Genomic DNA, 18,452 nt, shown 5'->3' on the forward strand with positions numbered 1-18,452 from the left:
TTTAAACTGATATGAAAGGACTTTAAAAAGTGTTTGATTGAGACAGGTTTTTAAATTATTTATTGCTTGGTTTGGACAGGTTTTTGAATTATTTATTGATTGGTTTAGACAGGTTTTTGAATTATTTATTGCTTGGTTTAGACAGGTTTTTGAATTATTTATTGCTTGGTTTGGACAGGTGTTACTGTACTTGTCTAAATGAAAACAGACTGTACAATCCAGACAGGTTTTACATGTTTTAGGTCAATACATTTTCAATGATAACTCCGACAATTCTATGCCTTAGATACTACAGTAAGCATACACAGGCAAATATTTTTCACATGATGTTCATGTTAATCGAGCTTCACACGAAATTCATGTGAACTTCACATCAAATTAATACAACTTTCATGTTATCAATTCATGTGAATTTCATGTGAAGACTCAATTCACCTGAATTTAACGTGAAATTTATCACGAAGTTTATTTGCTCAATTCAGGTGAAAATCATGTGAAATAATTTTTCCTGTGTACAGTTAAAAAAAATGACAAAAGTTGACCGAAAGACCAATATTGACTTGAGATCAATTAGACTCTTTATGATAAAAAGTCATGAGGTTGAAAGTAACTGTAAATACTGTCACCAGTAGTCTTAGATTTTGCATCATTGATCTTAAAAACAAGATAGACTCAAGCTTTTACCATACAATTATAATCATCTTTTAAAATGTGTGTTAAATATTACTTTTTAGCTGGTACGATCCACATGGATTCCATACTTGGCCAAGGATCTTCTGTAGACGTACAATTCAGTGGCTTTGAGTCAGAGGTAGACATACTGATGTACTTCGTGGCTTTGTCAAACAACACTGATGCTACAAAGAAAGGCTGTGCTCATTATGTAAGTCATTTTTAGGAACCTCAGCCATTTTAAAATTTTGGAGGATGAGATTTTTCGTAAACTGTTGCCTTGTTCAAGTGTTAATGTGCACAATATAAAGTGGAACCAATCTAAACCATACCCTGAATAAACTGACGACCTGTCAGAACCAGATATCTTCTGAAGTCTCTTCGTATCAATTTATCATTGTATTAATTGACCGACTTTCTTAGTCAAACAAATCTTTCAATCCCAAAGAGGTTCAGTTTGGACATGTTTCAACCCTACCGGTGCTTGCTCCCAGTGCTTTCTTGGAGTCCGAGTTGCTCATTTACTTTAGTTACTTTGTATGCTTTAGTTTAATTACTTAATGTTCTTTGTTGTGTTTGTCTGTTTTTCATATCTGGTCTTTGATTTCTGTTAGAATCTTGGTTCCCTTGATTACTCCTTCACAGTATAATGTCCTGGCATAGGAGGCTGATTTCGAAGTCACTTTTTTTTCCAATTCATGTATCTGGAGTAGGAATTTTCTGTTTAGGTATATTGAATCAGTCAATTTTTCAACATGATATGAGTTAATCTTTAATATACATGTATAAGATGATAACATTAGTTGTTACAGAAAATCATTTTGATACTCCATATGTCAATAAAAAGCTGTGAAGCCATTGAAATAGATAATCTGGTTATTTCCGTAAAATTATTATAGCAAGTAAAGCGATGAACTTCATAGGATAGAGTTGATTCAAATACCTTGGGAATTAAAAAAGTTTAAGTCTCCTACTTCAGAAAGTTTATCAGGTAATGAACAATAAAAAGAAAACCAACTCCACCATCTGAAGTTCAGTATTTTACTTGCTGTAATAGTTTAACAGACATGCTTTAAAGATGTGTAACTATGTATTTCTTGCTTTGTTATCCTATTCACAGGTCGATGGAGGAGACACATCAGATGAAGAGAAGATGGCTCTGTTTACTGAATATAACTTGACAAACATCAAAACTGACACATACATGAAACTAGAAGATTTACATCTAGTATCAGGGCAGAAATACTATGCATTTGTTCTTGGTTAGTAAAGATTTCTAAGTGATGAATATTCATGAATATTATAACACATACAATGATGGTGTTCAGAGGGTAGAGTTAGGACTATCCCCAGATGAATTTCTATTGATATAAAATAACCGGACAATTAAGTAGGAAATTTCTATCTTTCTATTATTTCAAAGATATTTAAATCTGTGTGTGAGTGTGCACTTAAAGTCCTTAATGTTAATTATCTAAGGCTATTCGTCAGGTGATTATTCCTTAATTTAGGAAAGACCATTACTATCCTGTGAACATCATTTTTTTATGTGCTATAATATCTCATGCAACAGAAGTCATGTTAAGTATGTTCAATGATATTATTTTTGTAGTTTTGTTGTTTGTGTAAAAAACTTGGTATTACTTAATAATGAAACATGTGAAAGAAGGGGTGTTGTTATTTTTTTCTTTTATTTGTTTTTTTGATAAACTTTAATCATTTAGCCATGATTTAGCATGAAGAACTACCAATAACAGGTTATTACTTGCTTCTTCTTTATATGATCCAAAATAATTACAGATACAAAATTTCCTAGATGTCAGAGTGTTAATCTATCCATCTACAATTTACATTTTTATGAAATTTTCAAATATGTTTTCAATAACAATGTTCATGTCATAAGTTTAATGTCATTTAATTGTTTTGAGAAGATAATCCATTTTAACATATCTTTATTTTCATTTTGTCTATTGTTGTTTCATTCAGGTGTTGATAGATCAGGAGAATGTAACATGACTTACCATGAGTTTGTTATTGATGACACACCACCAAAACTAGGCAAGATGAAGACTGGACCTTATTTTGACATGGTATGGCTGACATATTATCATGTCTACTTTTCTTTTCATCATCAGCATATATTTTTTTATCATTTTAGAGATATGATGTGATTAGAAACTAAGAGTAAGACATATTCTATCTGTTGGTTCATTCACAGGCCACTTGTTAACTCAAAAAAGCCATTTGAAAACCATATTTTATGTGCATGTATAATGTTTGTCTCTATAAAAGAAAGCTTTCCTCCATTTTATATGCAAAAGAAAAACTTTCCAGTCATATAATGGTATCACCTTTGTGGCTTTGTTGTTGGCATCCATTAACTTTCATTTATTTATGATAGCTTTTTTCTTCATCTTTTCATCACTTTATATTCAGAGATAAACAGACTTTTAAATATTTACAAGGGGATGCTGTATCATGTACTTTAAGCACAGCTGTCAATTATATGGGTTAAATCCTTCTTATGATTTGAACTGATTTATTTCTAACCTACAGGCAGTTTCATACACCTCAGACAGTGGCTCCCTCTATGTATACTGGGAAAATTATACAGACTCTGAGACAGGGATACAGTCCTATCAAGTATCTCTATTGGTGAACTCTTCATGTGGTCCAGATTCCACACAGGACCAAGTTGTAGATTGGATCACACTTGGACCTAACTACACAGACTATACCTTTGTTGACCTTGACCTACAGGTACAGAGTACCCTATGTCTTTAAGGTTTGGTTGTTTGAAACTTCAAATTAATTAAAAATACATTTTAATTGAGACCATTATCCACTTCTATGGAAGAATAAAGATATATAAGAGCTTTTATTTTTGGAAGAAACAGAATAAGATGTTTATGTTTCTCTTTCCAGTATGATAAGCCATATACAGTAAAACTAAAGGTTACAAACAGAGCTGGACATTCTATTGAAGATGAATCTGTTCCTGTGTTGTATGATGGCAGTAGTCCTACTCCTGGTCGACTGGTAGCTGGACTGGATTATGTTAATGATCAAGTCTGGTTTAGCTCTTCATTACATATATCTGGTTTGTATAAACATTGTATACCAACATTTCCATTGAAACGTATTTCATAAAGCTTATTTATTACTAGAGTAAGACCAATATGTACTCCTAAAATTTTAGAGACGATATTGTGTAAAAGCAGTATAATTCTTAGTGAATTTATTCTGTAGTTTTTATACAAGCACAAATTAAGCTTCATTGTCCTTAGTCATTTCATGTCCAGGCAATTACATGAGTATAAGTGTACATATCTTCATGAAATTATACCAAAAGTTTTCATACCACACAAAAAAGACTGGCATTGATTTTTGAGGTTGTAACTTGAACTGTTAAGGAATTTGGGGCCAAAATGAGGTCAGAAACAAGCATTTCCATGATGTCTAAACAATAACTTGACTATAATTATAAGTGAATGATTATCCTTGCAATTTGACCACTAAGTGCCATACCAAAAAAGGATGGCTGTGAAAGATTCAGATGTCCATGGCCATTAAATTCTGGTGTTGGAAAAGACAGATAGTTATATCACTGTACTGTGTATGCCTCACTGGCTCTATATGTCATATTGCCTTTTCCAATGCAAAAAATCCCAAAGATAACTAGGGAAGTCTCAGTTTATTGTACCATGCCTCAAGTAATCTGGAGGACAAGCAAATAGAATAAATGCACAAAATGATATTAAGTAACTTTGAAATGTACTGTAGGTATTTTTCTACACATGGTATCACCACCTTCTGGCAACACTTGCCCTAATAATCCAGTATCCCTTACAAGTGACTCCTCTTGGATGAATATAGAACAGTCTGGTATGGAAGATCCAAGTGGAGAAGACTGGAAACTACTGTACAGGCCTGAGAATGTTGGAAAACAGACTGACACAGGTGAAATCTGGATTAAGCTGGCTAGGGATGTTAGTATGGAGAGGCTCTACACAGGTGGATATTATAGAACAGCTGACTTCAACAATGGTGGAGAATACCAGGTTAGTTTTCCTCTTGGGTTCAATCAAGGAGAGTTTTAATAAATGCCAAGACATCAGAAATGCTTTCTTGTATCCGTTATCCATATTTTCATTCAATTTGCTTTCAGTTCTCTTCTTGTAAATCATTTGTAATGAACCAAAAATGGAAATATTATCTTATTGTCAGATAGTACCATTTTCAGTTTTTTAGTGAAAGTGGCACTGTTATGAGAACGGGAAAGAAAAAAAATTGATACAAACCCATCTCACTGGAACAAATTTTGCAAGGTTTTTTTACAACCATGCAGAATTTGCATTTTTTTATTGTGTTGAATACAGTGTTAGAGCCTTTGACTATGTGAGCATTCTGTTAAAAAATTTAATTTTCACAAATGCCTTCCATTTTCAGATTATTTCATGTTCATCAAGTTGACCACTCCTTTTCAAATCCATTTCAATCTGAATTGAGGCATTTTGAATATACATTGTGTATTTAGTGCAGTAACATATCGCATAAACAGATTATGACAAATTTTATCTCTAGGTATCCATTAAGGCAGCGAGTGGAGAAGGTCATGCTGTTACTGAGGTGATGTTATGGGATGGAGAAATCGATGATGGGATAGGTACCTACAACCATTACAGAGAGACAGATTGGACACAGGATATCTGTGGCTGCTGTTTTACTGAACCAGAGGTACTGTAATTGTGTTAATAGCACTTTTAATTCAACCATTATCTTCTCTATTTATAAAACATCAGTCCAAAATATCAATTGGAATTTTTCAACTGCATGGTGAAATGCTTTTTGTCCCCCACCACAATGCGGAAGGGAACATAGAAATACTGGTGTCAATCCATGCGTCCATCTGTCACACTTTGAGGCTGCAACTCCTTGGATACCACTTGATGAATTTTGTTAAAATTTTGAGAGATTTTTAGTCAGCGGGTGTAGTTGATCATATAGTGCCGCCATTTTGATTGGATAAATTTTAGAGAAGTTATGGAACTTTGTTCGTGTTAGTACTATTAATCACCATATGTAGTTGATCATACTTTTACAGGCATTATGGGGCTTTAGCTTTAACATTTTTTTTTTGTGGCGGCAGAGGACATGTGGCTATGCATATCAATCTTGTTTTATTTGGAGTTTAACTTTGCCTTATCTCCTTTACCATGTTTTATCAGTTCTGTCACATCCTAACTTACCATTTCCAGGTGTTTTTTTTATTTTTAAAAATACCTGTTAAACATAAAACTATTTGTTTACATTTTCTTTCTACTGAATGCGCAAAATTTTACCATATTCAGTATGAAGCTTATACATGACGGCTTGATGTTAACTTTTCTGTTAATGTGGACTCCACCCTTTTGTTTGATTAGACATTTATTTGTAGATATGTATTTTTTCTTAAGTGAAAGGTCAAAACAAGGTATTATTTGAACTTGGAATTTAGAAAATGACCAAAAATAAAATTTGTAAAACTAACTGTTACTAAGGGGGTTAGTCATACATGCATGGCTGAGGGGTAAGGTTAGTTGGATAACAAAAAGGCATGGAAAACTTATTAACCCCCCGCCCCTCTTAGTCATGACGGCATGACTAACCCACTTAGGAGGGTTAAGTTTTATAAATGAATTTTTTACTTATTTTCATAAATCCAAAATAATTCCATATTCAAACAATACCTTGATTTACAAATTCTCTAAATCAGTGTTCACTGTTTGACTGAAATCCTTTACAGCTGATTAGCGTGGATCATGTAATGATTTCATAGTTGGTTTATTTCCAGAACTGCACAATTTGCAATTGTACTCAATATTTGAATGATAAATTTGGTGACACCAATGTAACATCTCCCACAACAGTTACCACAACAACTATCCCCATGACAACAACACCTCCATATCAGATAGTGGACAAAGTCCAGACAACAACTCCACCAACAGTAACTATACAGAACACAACAACTCCCACAGTAACGACTTCTGAACCAATACTTGTCACAGTAAACCCAGCCCAGCTTTCTTGTGGAATACAGATTGTGGCAGGTATGTACTGTAAATATTGGCTAATATCTGATAATGCTACGACACATAACATTTTCTTTTCAAGGGGGTGGGAAACTGAGATTTCATATTAAGTTGTTTTCACCTTACCACAAAAATAATTAATTTTTTTCCGGCCACGGCCTGAGTTAAACATTTTTTATTTGAAAATCTACATTGTTGAGTAAAGGCAACATATTGAATCATATTTTTTTTCTGGCTATGGCAAAGTAAAACAGATTGTTTTGCTCAAAAAAATTTTTTTTTTTCAAAAGAATCGAAGCCTCCCCCCCACCCCGCTCAGTATAAAAATGGTTAATGCCTAATGTATTACTCTGAAACCTGCCTAGACTGTTCACTGAAAAATTAATAAGCATTATCTGGTCTTGTTTTTCAGTGTAAACTGGCTTTCAAGTGGGCCCTTATTTTCCTTATTTTCCTTATTTTTCAAAAGCAGCCCTAATTTTCCTAATAAAAGCAGAAGAATCCTAAAAAAGCCCTGTTTTTGTTGAGAAATTCCTTTTGCGAATTTTGAAATGTTTAAATAGTAATTTCCCTTTATATTGTCTGTATTAATGGAATCTAGCTAAGTATACTCTCAGAAAATGAATATTATGATCAAATAAACACCTCAGAAGACATTTTGGTGGTCATTAGCAGTTGCTGAATACAACTGTTGATGGCCACTGACATGATCTTCTGGGTTGGTAAATAGCTTTTATATGGTTGTCTTAAGCCATTGGTAAGTAACTTGTTTTTCTTTTAGTATTATAATTGAAAAAGAAAGAATGTCATCCCTTATTTTTGTGTTAAAAGCCCTAAAAAATCCTAAATTTAACCCTTGTTTTTTACGACTTTGGCCCTAAAAATAGTCATAATTTTTTTTACAAAAAGTCACTTGAAAGCCTGTGTAAATGCACTTACACCTGTTTATAGTATACAAACTATTTAGCAAGACACCTGTTAAGTATACACAGGTTTTATAATTCTTATATTGTGTACCATTGTATGATCAAGTCAAACTATGGTATTGGCTGATTTTTTTTTTCATACTCAAAAGAATCTTTATAGATCATATGACTATTGATTGTGTAAAATTTTTGAATCGCAAATATATGCATATGTATATTGTATAATAAATTGTTTTAATTATACTCTATGTTTTCAATTATTACCTCATATTTAATTAAAACAACCAATATGAGGCAGGAGTAACCTGTAAAAGGATGAAGTTGAATATAGAAATGCCCAATAATCTTCTTGTCATTAATTTTCCTCTCTTGTCACTTTTTAAAGACATCTTGGTGGTTTTTGTTGCTTCTTGACACTTCTTGTTGCTACTTAGTGAGACCGGTACAAATTAAAGTGTTCGTACTTTGGACTTGCTAGCTAAAGCCTTCTTTTATGGCATGCTGGAAACAAAAAAGTATCAGAATTTAAATAATTATTGAAAAGTGTGTAGTAATTCTAATATGACATGCTACCAAGCTCTTTAGACCACAGCAGTAGTAAAAATGTGATAAACTCATAACCATCATTTTGAGCAACACATAGGCTGCATCTATTCAATATGAAGAAACTAGTCCTATTAGAATCAAAATAAATCAAGGTAACTCCATTTTGTCATTTTACCATGGGCTGGCCATTTATGTCATTATTTAATCTGTCGCTATCGCTCAGGGCAAAAATAGCCAGCCGGTGGTGAAACAATGATAAAATGGAGTTTCAGCAATTTATTTTTTAATTAAACTCTTTTTAGTGAAGAAGATACAAAAATACCTAACTTTAAATGGGAAGCTCCAAAAGACATGACTTCCTGTCAGACTGAAGTAAAGTTCTCAATGCTTCCAAGCTATGACTTTACTTAACATTAAATACAGTTTAAGGACTTCGTCCTATAATTGAACTGCATTTTCACAGTGTACTTTCTGCTTAAGTAGCACTCAAGTTAAGAATCATGCAAAATATGATTCATGGTTGGAAAGCCTACATATTTTTATTTTTGATATTTTGTTTAAAATGTTATAGTTAACAGAAATTAACATGTGGTTTTTCATATAACCCTTGTTCTAAGGAGATACAAACTATATAGAATGTACTGTAGAAGTCAAAATTAAGGGAGATAACTCTGTAAATGACACTAAAATACAGTAGAAACTGTTGGATTTACAATGTGGATTCTCTCCAAAGAGCAGACAGATTGGAATTGATAATCATGCATTTCATCATGAAGACCTATAAAGCAACTTAATAACAAAAATGAAAATGTGTAGTGTTTGTTTTGGGTGTATCACATTTTACAGAATTTGCATGATTCTTACAAAGACTGCTACTTAATTTTTTTCTTCTTATTAAACAGTTCGTTGAAAACTTTCTGCATTACTGTATATTCTTTCAAAGCATTTTTTTTTTGTTTTTTTTTTTTAATAATCATTGTATTTAAAATGCGAAATATTAAATCTGCTTTTTAATGGTATTTAAGACGCAAAGCCATATATAGTGAGTTGGTGTAGACTTTCAAATGACAGTTTGGTACCGTTGTACACTGAAGATGACCTAAATTTTGACCCATCAGCTGATTTCCATGACTATAGAATTATTGTTGATTATGAGAAATATGATCAGTTACAGGTAAGTATATATATCCTTCAAGTAATATCAGGGAAATACTTCAGAGTTAATAGTGGTTTTTTATACAAAACATACAATATACACTGAAACATGACTGAAAAATCCCTGAATAATGATAAAAACCTGTTGTAACCAAATCCTGAATAACTGGAAAACCTGTCTAAACCAGTCCCTGAGAAATTGGAAAACCTGTCTAAACCAAAACCTGATTAACTACAAAACCTGTCAAAACCTAACCCTTTTAAAAGTCCCTTTACCTAGATTTGAACCCTAGATAAACAGAACACCTGAACCCGATCGGAACACCTCAGCCTTTCTAGTTAGGCGAAAGAAAAACCTCAGAGGCACTAGGCCAAAGGATCTGTCCAGAATTTGACTGATTCAATTCTAAAATTATAGTTAAACTAGTTGAATTTTTTACCATTACTTTTTTTCTTAGCTCCTCACTTCACACAATGAAAAGGGATTTTGTTTTAATAGACCAGTTTTACTGTAGATGTTACGATCTGTGATTGCTGCTTTTATCCATAAGATGAAATGTAATTTCCAGATGATATTTAGAAAGCAAAGGCATTTAAAATCTAGAGATTTTTATTGTTAACTTCTTTCAAAGTGTATGTGTTGGTTATAACTGAAATGTAGGTATCATGATTGATTGATTGATTGTTGAAGTTTTTTGTAATTGTCTAGAGCCATATCACCAGATTTCATTGATTGAAAAATGAAAGGGGACATTGCTTTGTAAAATATGCAGCAGTCATTCACTCTACAACTGTAGCATTTAATACTGTCTATTTTATGATGAAGTTAAGTGAATTAATGTTTAAGATGCAATTTTTCTGAAAAAAAAGAACTGTAATATGAAATCTGTCTTTTGTAGAAAACCTGGTGTATGAAGGTGTATATTGATAATGTCATTTGCAGCAAGATATGTGGCATCCCAGAATTCAGTGCTGATACAAAACTTATCCTCCATGTTTTCAATAAGAACAACTATTTACCACCTGTTGATGACTTATTTAATGTATATTCTACTAAAGCTACCTTTAAAGACATGATCATGCCACCTTCTTCCACGGCAATGTGTAGATATGGAAAACCCTTTTATGGAGGGACAATACCTATTGATAGATATGAGGCTGGAATAGGGTAAGACTTTGTATTGATCAACAGATACTGAGCTTGATCTAGAGTTTTGAAAAGGGGGGGCTCAAGACTATTAATTGCTTATTGCCAAAGTTTTACATGAAATTAACAATATTTTCCAAAGAGAGGGAGGGTTCCAACCCCCAGACCCTCTCCTTTTGGTTCCCCACTGAGACTTTGTAATTTCAAAAGATGGATTAACACATGTATACCTATTACTTATTAGTATTATATAGTACCTGCTTTTACTTTATTGTCGAAGACTGTATTCTTAGTCTTATTGAGTATTTGAACTACAGAAGTAAGATGAGTTTTACGTAAGTTATGAACTTTAAGTAGCACTCCAGGTAAGAATCATGCAAAATGTGATTCATGGTTGGAAAGCCTACATTTTTTTATTCTTGATATTTTGTTTAAAATGTCTTAGTAAACAGAATATAATATGTGATTCCATATAACCCTTCTTCTTAGGAAATAAAAATCATATTCAAAATATACAGTAAAATTCAAAATTAAGGGAGATCACTCTGTAAATTATGCTTGTTGTAAAAGGCGACTAAATAGTGCTCAGAACCCTAGTCGGGGGCTAGGGCGCTTTACCCACAGAGCATCTGGGATGTGTGCCCCAGGTGGTGGAATGGGGTACCCCTGGCGTGTTACATGCTGGGGTTGTCAGGCCATAATATGGAAAACCTGACTGCAAACCATAGTGGTGCACAGTGTTGGGAAAGATGCCACCTTCCTCGCACGTTAAAGAACCCTACTGTGGCATTCTCCCGGAGTAGGAACCATAGGGCTCCGCCAGAGAAGGCTAAATTGCCCGACCCTACCCACCTCTCCCTATTACCAGTGGCAATCAAAATTTGTCGACCCCATTGTCCTTGTGTCCCGTCCCTTTTTCATTTCATCATCGTTTCACGTTCATTTTATCATCAATTTCATGTTCATCGTCTGAATATAGCTGAAATATTGCTGCTCGGACGTTAAACTTCAACAAACAAAAACAATCAAACTGTAAATTATGCTAAAATAAAATGGAAACTGTTGGATTTTCAATGTGGATTATCGCTTTAGAGCAGACTGTTTGGAATGAATAACTGCACATTTTACCATAAAGACCCACAGAGCAACTTAATAACAAAAATAAAAAAATGTGTAGTCATTTTGGGGGTTTATCACATATTACAGAATTTGCATGATTATTACAAAGACTACTACTTGATAATACAAGTACTTGGCTGAAATGTTCATTGAAAAATTCTGAGTGCAAAACACTGTGTATACTGTATGTGTAGTAATTTTCTTATTTGCTAATTTTCGTGGATTCTTTCAAGCGATCATATTCCCGGGTATCACTTTTTCATGGTTTAAAAAAAATATCAGTGTTATAAAGTGTTAAAAATGAATTTTGTTGGTATTATTTTTTTTATGGTTTTCTGACCACCATGAAAATCAATATGTTTACAGTACCTGTAGATCTAGAAAGTTAGAAAATTTCGGCATCTTAATATTATGTAGAAAATTGCAGGAGGTTATAAACAGTAACAAACTTGAAAAAATCTCAATTTATATTTTACAGGAATTCTCCTCTCACAACTAATTCAGTGTCATACCAAGAAGTTCTGGATCCTTGTATGCCTTGCTACAGTCTGTGTGCTCCTTACACATGTAGTACCAGTTGTGACCCTACTACACAGGTCCTATTAAACTTTACCCTGTCTGACCTTGACCTACCAGCTAAAAGTGAAGAAACAAACAGCTCAGGTCACCTTGTCAATGTGTCTACTGCATACTACCTTACAGGTATGTCTGAAAACATCATACACCATTGTTAGTTTCTTTGCGTCCCCCTTTTCTCTCTTTAGGCTGCTGTCTGTATGTAGTGTTCATCTGCTCAATAAATTTTCATAGAGGAACCATTCATGAGGATGATTTTAAATTGGTGATCTGTCTTCATCTTGCTGAGTTGATGCATCTACAAGCTTTTCTACTTTAATTTTTAAACTTAATATTTCATAAGTGGATTAAGTGGTTAAATTGAGATGCCTGTAAAACAAAACGAAAAATTTACAAATGTTATATTAAGCCATTTGTGTGCTGTTACAAATTAAAAGTTGAGGCGCTCATATTATTGTTTTAGAATTGAAAAGATTAAATTTAGTAACTATTCTGACTGCTCATTCTTCTGAGTAGATCCACCTTTTCTGTACTAGTTTTGAACAACATTTCAAAAGAATTATTCTATAGACTATCTGTCATTTGTAAACAAGTCTCCTGGTCTTGAGAATGATTTCAAAGTAAACCCAAAATTTGTTATGATTGTCTTACAGTCTGTATTGTAAACCAATTAAATTTCTGCACTATATATACTTTCACTATTTTCATGAGACCATCAAAATTATGCGAAAAAGGTTGGCTGGTAGTGTCAGATCCGACATAGAAATTGTGTATCAACTATTTAATATGTTTGTATTAACATCCTTGCTGATATAAAGACATGGCCATCTTGACCAAAATTTCACAATCAGAATACTGATACATAAAGTCAATTCCAATACTCTTATAGAATAATTAGTTTTGAAAAGTAATGATAGCAGTTAATCAGCTATAAAATCGATCAGAATAGAACATACAGATAGAGATAACTACTTCAATTTGATTTTTTATACCTTGCAGGTGTGAGGTATTTAGTAATAGAGGTGTCCATCTGTCCGTTCATTCTTCCTACCTTCCTTCTGTCTGCCTGTGTTTCCTTCCGTTACGTAGAGATGTACCCATCTCTCATCCATTACTCCTTCTTTACTACTGAATGGAATTAAATGAAACTGAAGAATCTTTATTACATGTTCCCATTGTGCACCTCCTATTTTAAATTTTGACCTGAATCAGTTTAGGGGTTTCACATTTCAAATATAGCTGAATACAGGGACATTGGGGACCCATCTTTTATCTGTTACTCCTCTTACACCACTGAATGGAATTGAATGAAACTTTCACAGAACCTTCATTACATGTTCCCATAGTACACGTCCTTTTCCAGATTTTGATCCAAATCAGTTTAAGGGGTTTCACATAGCAAAACATGGACTTTGTCATCTCTGAATACAGGGACATTGTGGGACACACCTCTTATCAGTTCTCCTACACCATAGAATGGAATTGAATTAAGGTCAGAAGGTGCATTTTTAATATATATCAAATAGAGAAATGAAGGGTATCAAGTTAGTGAGCAATGCTCACAGTTTTTTCTAGTTTTAACTCAGATCCACGGTACAGTGATATTGTCTTTATCTACTTAGGTTCCATGAAATTTGAATTACAAGCTTGTTCACCAGTGTAAAACCATTATAGTTTACTGGTGCTAAAATTTGTTGGTTTACAGAACTAATTGCAAATTTCATGTACTTTTATCGAAGTTTCATCCTGTAGACTTGGATAACATATTTTTTTCTATCTTATGATTTCCATTTTTTCTACTTACAGTTAAAGCAGTTCTTGGTTCTGGGAGTTCAGCTGTAGCTTCTTCCTCTGTGTTTTACATTGATGACACTGCCCCATGGTTTGACCTTGAAGAGATGACCCCTATGTATATAGATGTAAACCAAGGAGACTTAACTCCAGTCAAATTCCAGTCTTCTAACAGTACCATCAAGGCATTCTGGAGTTGTTTGGATGAAGACAGCCAAATTGTGGTAAGTAGTTTGATGAAAAAAATATATTGTTAAAGGAGAAGCCTTTGTAGACATTTTTTCATTGGTTGGATATTATAATCTCTTTCAGCTAAAATGCATGATTGTGTAACAAATTTTCTGAAAACTGAGTTTAATTAGTTTGTATGCACCAATCAAGCTATCATAAATAGGCCAGGATATTTACTAAGAATGTAATAAGAATTGGTATTCTTATCAGGAAAATTGGTGGGCTATAGGCACAGCAGTAGGAGGAGATGATATTCAACATTGGATGTCAGTAGGAACAGATCAGATTGCCATCAACACAACCCTGGAAGGTGTTATTCAAAATGAAGGGATTTATTATGTCTCAGTCAGGTGCAGGAATGGGGCTGGTCTAGAAACAACATACAGTGAACAAGAAGGTACTATTATTGAACTAATTAATTCTCTTTTGAGTTAGTAGTCTTTTAAGAATCAGGTAGGAGGTGATTCATGCATGTCAATTACCCACCAAATTCAAGATAAAAAATTATATACATTGTGTATGAAAGAGTTGATTTTAGTGAGAGATGAATATATGGTTACATACTACGGGGACATAATTTTTTGTAGGTTTAAACTGGTCTTGAGCTGGCATGTCAGTGAACTGCTAGAAGTCATTAGTTTGTACAATTTGAGCCAACTTTTAGTTGTGTTAAATTGTGTAAATTTTTTTCTGCAGTGGCCAGATTTTTAAGGGGGAGGGTTGTGATCATGCCAAAATACTTCAACATCACCACATTTTTTGCACCTGTCCTAAGTCAGGAATGTCTTTCTTCTGTATGTCTTGTTTTATTTTCATGTTTAGTTTATTTTTATGTTACTTGAGTATAAAGGGGCAACTCTTTCACTTTACCTGTGTATAATGATGGTTTGGGACCAGCTGCAGCCTGTCCTGTTTTGTCAAGGTTTCTTTATCATTCGCTGAAGACCATTGGGTGGCCGTGGACTGACATTTTCATCCCAGTGGGGTTGTTTTTCCTGTGATATATTCCCCATACCTATTCTCGTTATATTTTCTCAAAATTAGAGATTTGAATACAAAAAGAACTATTGTTACTTACAAATAGAGCAAATGTAGACCAAACGAGCATCATTTGTTTGATGATTTTTTTCTACACCATAAAACGGCTCTTCTATTGGCAGTGTCTGAGCTTTATACAGAATGATACTTATATAAGCTTTCAATAATCAAATATCATTGATGTAATCCTTTCAGGTGTACAAGCTCTCTTAGAACCTCCAGAAATTACTGGAGTGACCACGAGTATACCAAATACCTGGGAACTGGGAACTAATATTATACCTACTGGTGCCAGAAACTCAACCTTTGATACGTCCATAGGAATGACTTACTCACTGGGAACAGACTTGTCAATTAATAGATATGGTATTGATTTAATTCAGGAATTTTCTGTGCATTTATTTTTGTTTTCTGTACGGGTGACAATTTAATTCTGGTTTTGTTATTTTGAGGAAAAAAGTATGATTTGGTAAAGTTAATAATTGTCCTATTTCATATTCCTGACTTCGATTTTGTTTCTTTTTTTGTTTTGTTTTGTTTTGTTTTTTTTTTATTTTAAGAAAAAGGAAAGTAACTTGACAGACTGGTTTACTGTCTGATTGAAGCAGTATACTTCAAATTCAAATATTTGATTAATTAATTGGTAATTATGATAAACACTTGTATACTTTTAGATAACTTTTTTCAAACTATTTAGGTACTTAGTGAATTTAATTAAAATTTCAAAGACAATTTTTACTGTTCTTCCTTGCCCCAATGAGATCACCAACCAGGTTGTCATGTGGGTTATGTTACTTTGAAAAACTAGCTAAAATGGCTTGCATTTCATAAATATCAAGAAAGACTTGATATTCTAGTTTTTGTGATATTGATGAAAAATAAGCCTGGGTAATGTTACGTACCACTCCAGCTAAGGATCATGCAAAAAGTTATTCATGGGTAAAAAGTCATATTTTTATTTTTGATATTTTGTTTGAAATGTAATAGTGAACAGAAATTAACATGTGGTTTTTCATATAACCTGTGCTCTTAGGAGATAACAATTATATAGAATGCACTGTAGATTTCAAAATTAAGGGAGATAACTCTGTAAATGACACTCAAATACAATAGAATCTACTGGATTTTCAAGGTGGATTATCTCCTAAGAGCAGGCAGATTTGAATGAATAATTATACATTTCATAGTATAGACACATAAAACAACCTAATTACAAAAATAAAAATATGTAGCCTTTTTTAGGGTGTATCACATTTTTCAGATTTTGCATGATCCTTACAAAGACCTTTACTTAATAATTGAATTATGCTAGGTAAATATTTGTATTTACAACTGAGAACACAGTTCCACTTTAATTTTTTTGTTGTTGCAATAACAAAAATGTGATGATATCTGATCTTATATTCTATCACAGTCAAAATTATGAAGTTTATTCATTTTGGCTTCTTTTTAAACACTTAACATCAGACTGGTGTAGTAACTTTTGTTGATGGAATTCAGGCTTCCTATTTTAATAGTTTCCATTTTGAGTGCTTCTTCTTTACAATGATTTTTTTTGGGGGATTTAGCTTTTCCTATATATATGATTCTAATGCTGCTGATGAGAAGTTACTCCTTGAAACATGTATACAGGGTATTGAAATTTACAAAAAAATTAAATTCAACTTCAGTATTTGGCACTTGTGCAAAGAGGCTTCCATATTCCTTGTTTTCCAATTTGTTTTATTTGAGAGCAAATATCAAGGAGGAGAACACAACATGAGCTTAAGCATGTTAAGTGCAGATCATTACTTGATACAATGATTTATAAATAATTTTCTCACAGCTTATTTTAAATACATGACTCATTTGTTTGAACCTAAAACAAAGTTTTCATTTTTCAATGATTTTTTGAAGATTGGTGCCTAGGATCTGATGAACAGAAGGATGACATTTTACCATGTACATGGATAGGTCATAACAGGTCAGGTACAATCAAGATAGAAAATGGTGTGCTGACGTTGAATACAGACACGGTCAGACCTCTGTCAGAGTTCAACCTTAACCAAAACACATCCCTCTCCGAAGCTGAACGCCTCAGTGATGAGAATAATATTTTTAGATTAGAACCTGGGCGTACTGTTTTCATGATGTTGCAAGTGTGTAATAAAGCAGAGTTATGTAGCAGAAAACAGCTAGGTACTGTTCTGATCATCAATGATCAGTCTGTTCTGTATACTATGACGGACAGCATTCATCATTTGGCATTTACTGTGTTACCAGATGGACCTGCACCAAGCAGAAGGAAGAAGAGAGATACTGATCATGTACATGATTGTGAAATAGATGTAAAGGCACCAGATGCTAATACATATGGTAAGTTAATGCCACCTCTTTTAATAAAAACAACAACTTTGCTTACTTAAGATATAAAAATAAATACTATCAAATGGAAATATCCTGCTCTCATCAAACTTTATGGTACAACTATGAAATAAATCATCAAATAGGATGCACATCCATATTTATTATACCTCCAGCAGGAGCAGGAGACTGGCGTGCCGGGCATAAAATTTTAACCACAAGTTTCACCACATAATATATTTTGCCTTGCTTTGCATGGCATTTATTCCAATTAACTCCCCACTTAAACTGAAATCCTGGATCTGCCCCTGCCACAAAAGTTTGATGGGAGTTATAGGAATCACCCTATCTGTGTGTCTGTCCATTTGTCTACAATTCTTGTAATTGTAACTCAAGGGATTTTGATGAATTTTTTATACAAAGATGGAACATCATATGTAGACCTGCATTAAGGAATATCATTAATGTTGGAGGACATTACAGGAGATAATTGAACTAAAGAATTTTACATTTAAAATTGAACTCCATTTGAAGCAAAGTATTTTCTTCATGGGCTTGCTTTTATAGTTTTTCTAGCTTACATTTTGACCATATATAATATCTTGATAAATTTTTCACTCAATATTTTGAAACTTTACATACCCACATCATGTGATTCAGTTAAAGATCTGAGCAGCATCAATTTCTTGTTTGAAAACTTTGTTTATATATGGTCCATATGGTAACTAGAATGGGGATTGGGGTTTTATTAGTCATGTATTAGTAAGTTACACAGTTTTTCTAATTTATTATTAAAATACTATATTGACCGTCTTTCTCCAATTTAAAAATGAA

The 18,452-nt window shown here is 33.2% G+C and overlaps 1 protein-coding gene across 1 annotated transcript in view; it reads left to right on the forward strand.

Moving 5' to 3' along the window:
* The window catches only part of LOC148601762 (uncharacterized), a 247,117-nt gene that overhangs the window by 208,477 nt on the left and 20,188 nt on the right, over positions 1 to 18,452 (forward strand). Inside the window, exons 189-203 of the mRNA XM_088556149.1 lie at positions 735 to 883; positions 1,793 to 1,934; positions 2,659 to 2,762; positions 3,229 to 3,432; positions 3,598 to 3,772; positions 4,456 to 4,733; positions 5,257 to 5,409; positions 6,506 to 6,764; positions 9,244 to 9,392; positions 10,273 to 10,541; positions 12,118 to 12,341; positions 14,022 to 14,230; positions 14,448 to 14,634; positions 15,471 to 15,641; positions 17,172 to 17,630. Coding sequence (XP_088412275.1) covers positions 735 to 883; positions 1,793 to 1,934; positions 2,659 to 2,762; positions 3,229 to 3,432; positions 3,598 to 3,772; positions 4,456 to 4,733; positions 5,257 to 5,409; positions 6,506 to 6,764; positions 9,244 to 9,392; positions 10,273 to 10,541; positions 12,118 to 12,341; positions 14,022 to 14,230; positions 14,448 to 14,634; positions 15,471 to 15,641; positions 17,172 to 17,630 — 3,132 coding nt within the window. The remainder of the gene's footprint in view (positions 1 to 734; positions 884 to 1,792; positions 1,935 to 2,658; positions 2,763 to 3,228; positions 3,433 to 3,597; positions 3,773 to 4,455; positions 4,734 to 5,256; positions 5,410 to 6,505; positions 6,765 to 9,243; positions 9,393 to 10,272; positions 10,542 to 12,117; positions 12,342 to 14,021; positions 14,231 to 14,447; positions 14,635 to 15,470; positions 15,642 to 17,171; positions 17,631 to 18,452) is intronic.

The sequence above is a fragment of the Perna viridis genome, chromosome 12 (genome assembly GCF_037379345.1).
Source record: "Perna viridis isolate PV_CMFRI_1.1 ecotype Kerala chromosome 12, ASM3737934v1, whole genome shotgun sequence".
In the NCBI taxonomy this organism is placed as follows: domain Eukaryota; kingdom Metazoa; phylum Mollusca; class Bivalvia; order Mytilida; family Mytilidae; genus Perna; species Perna viridis.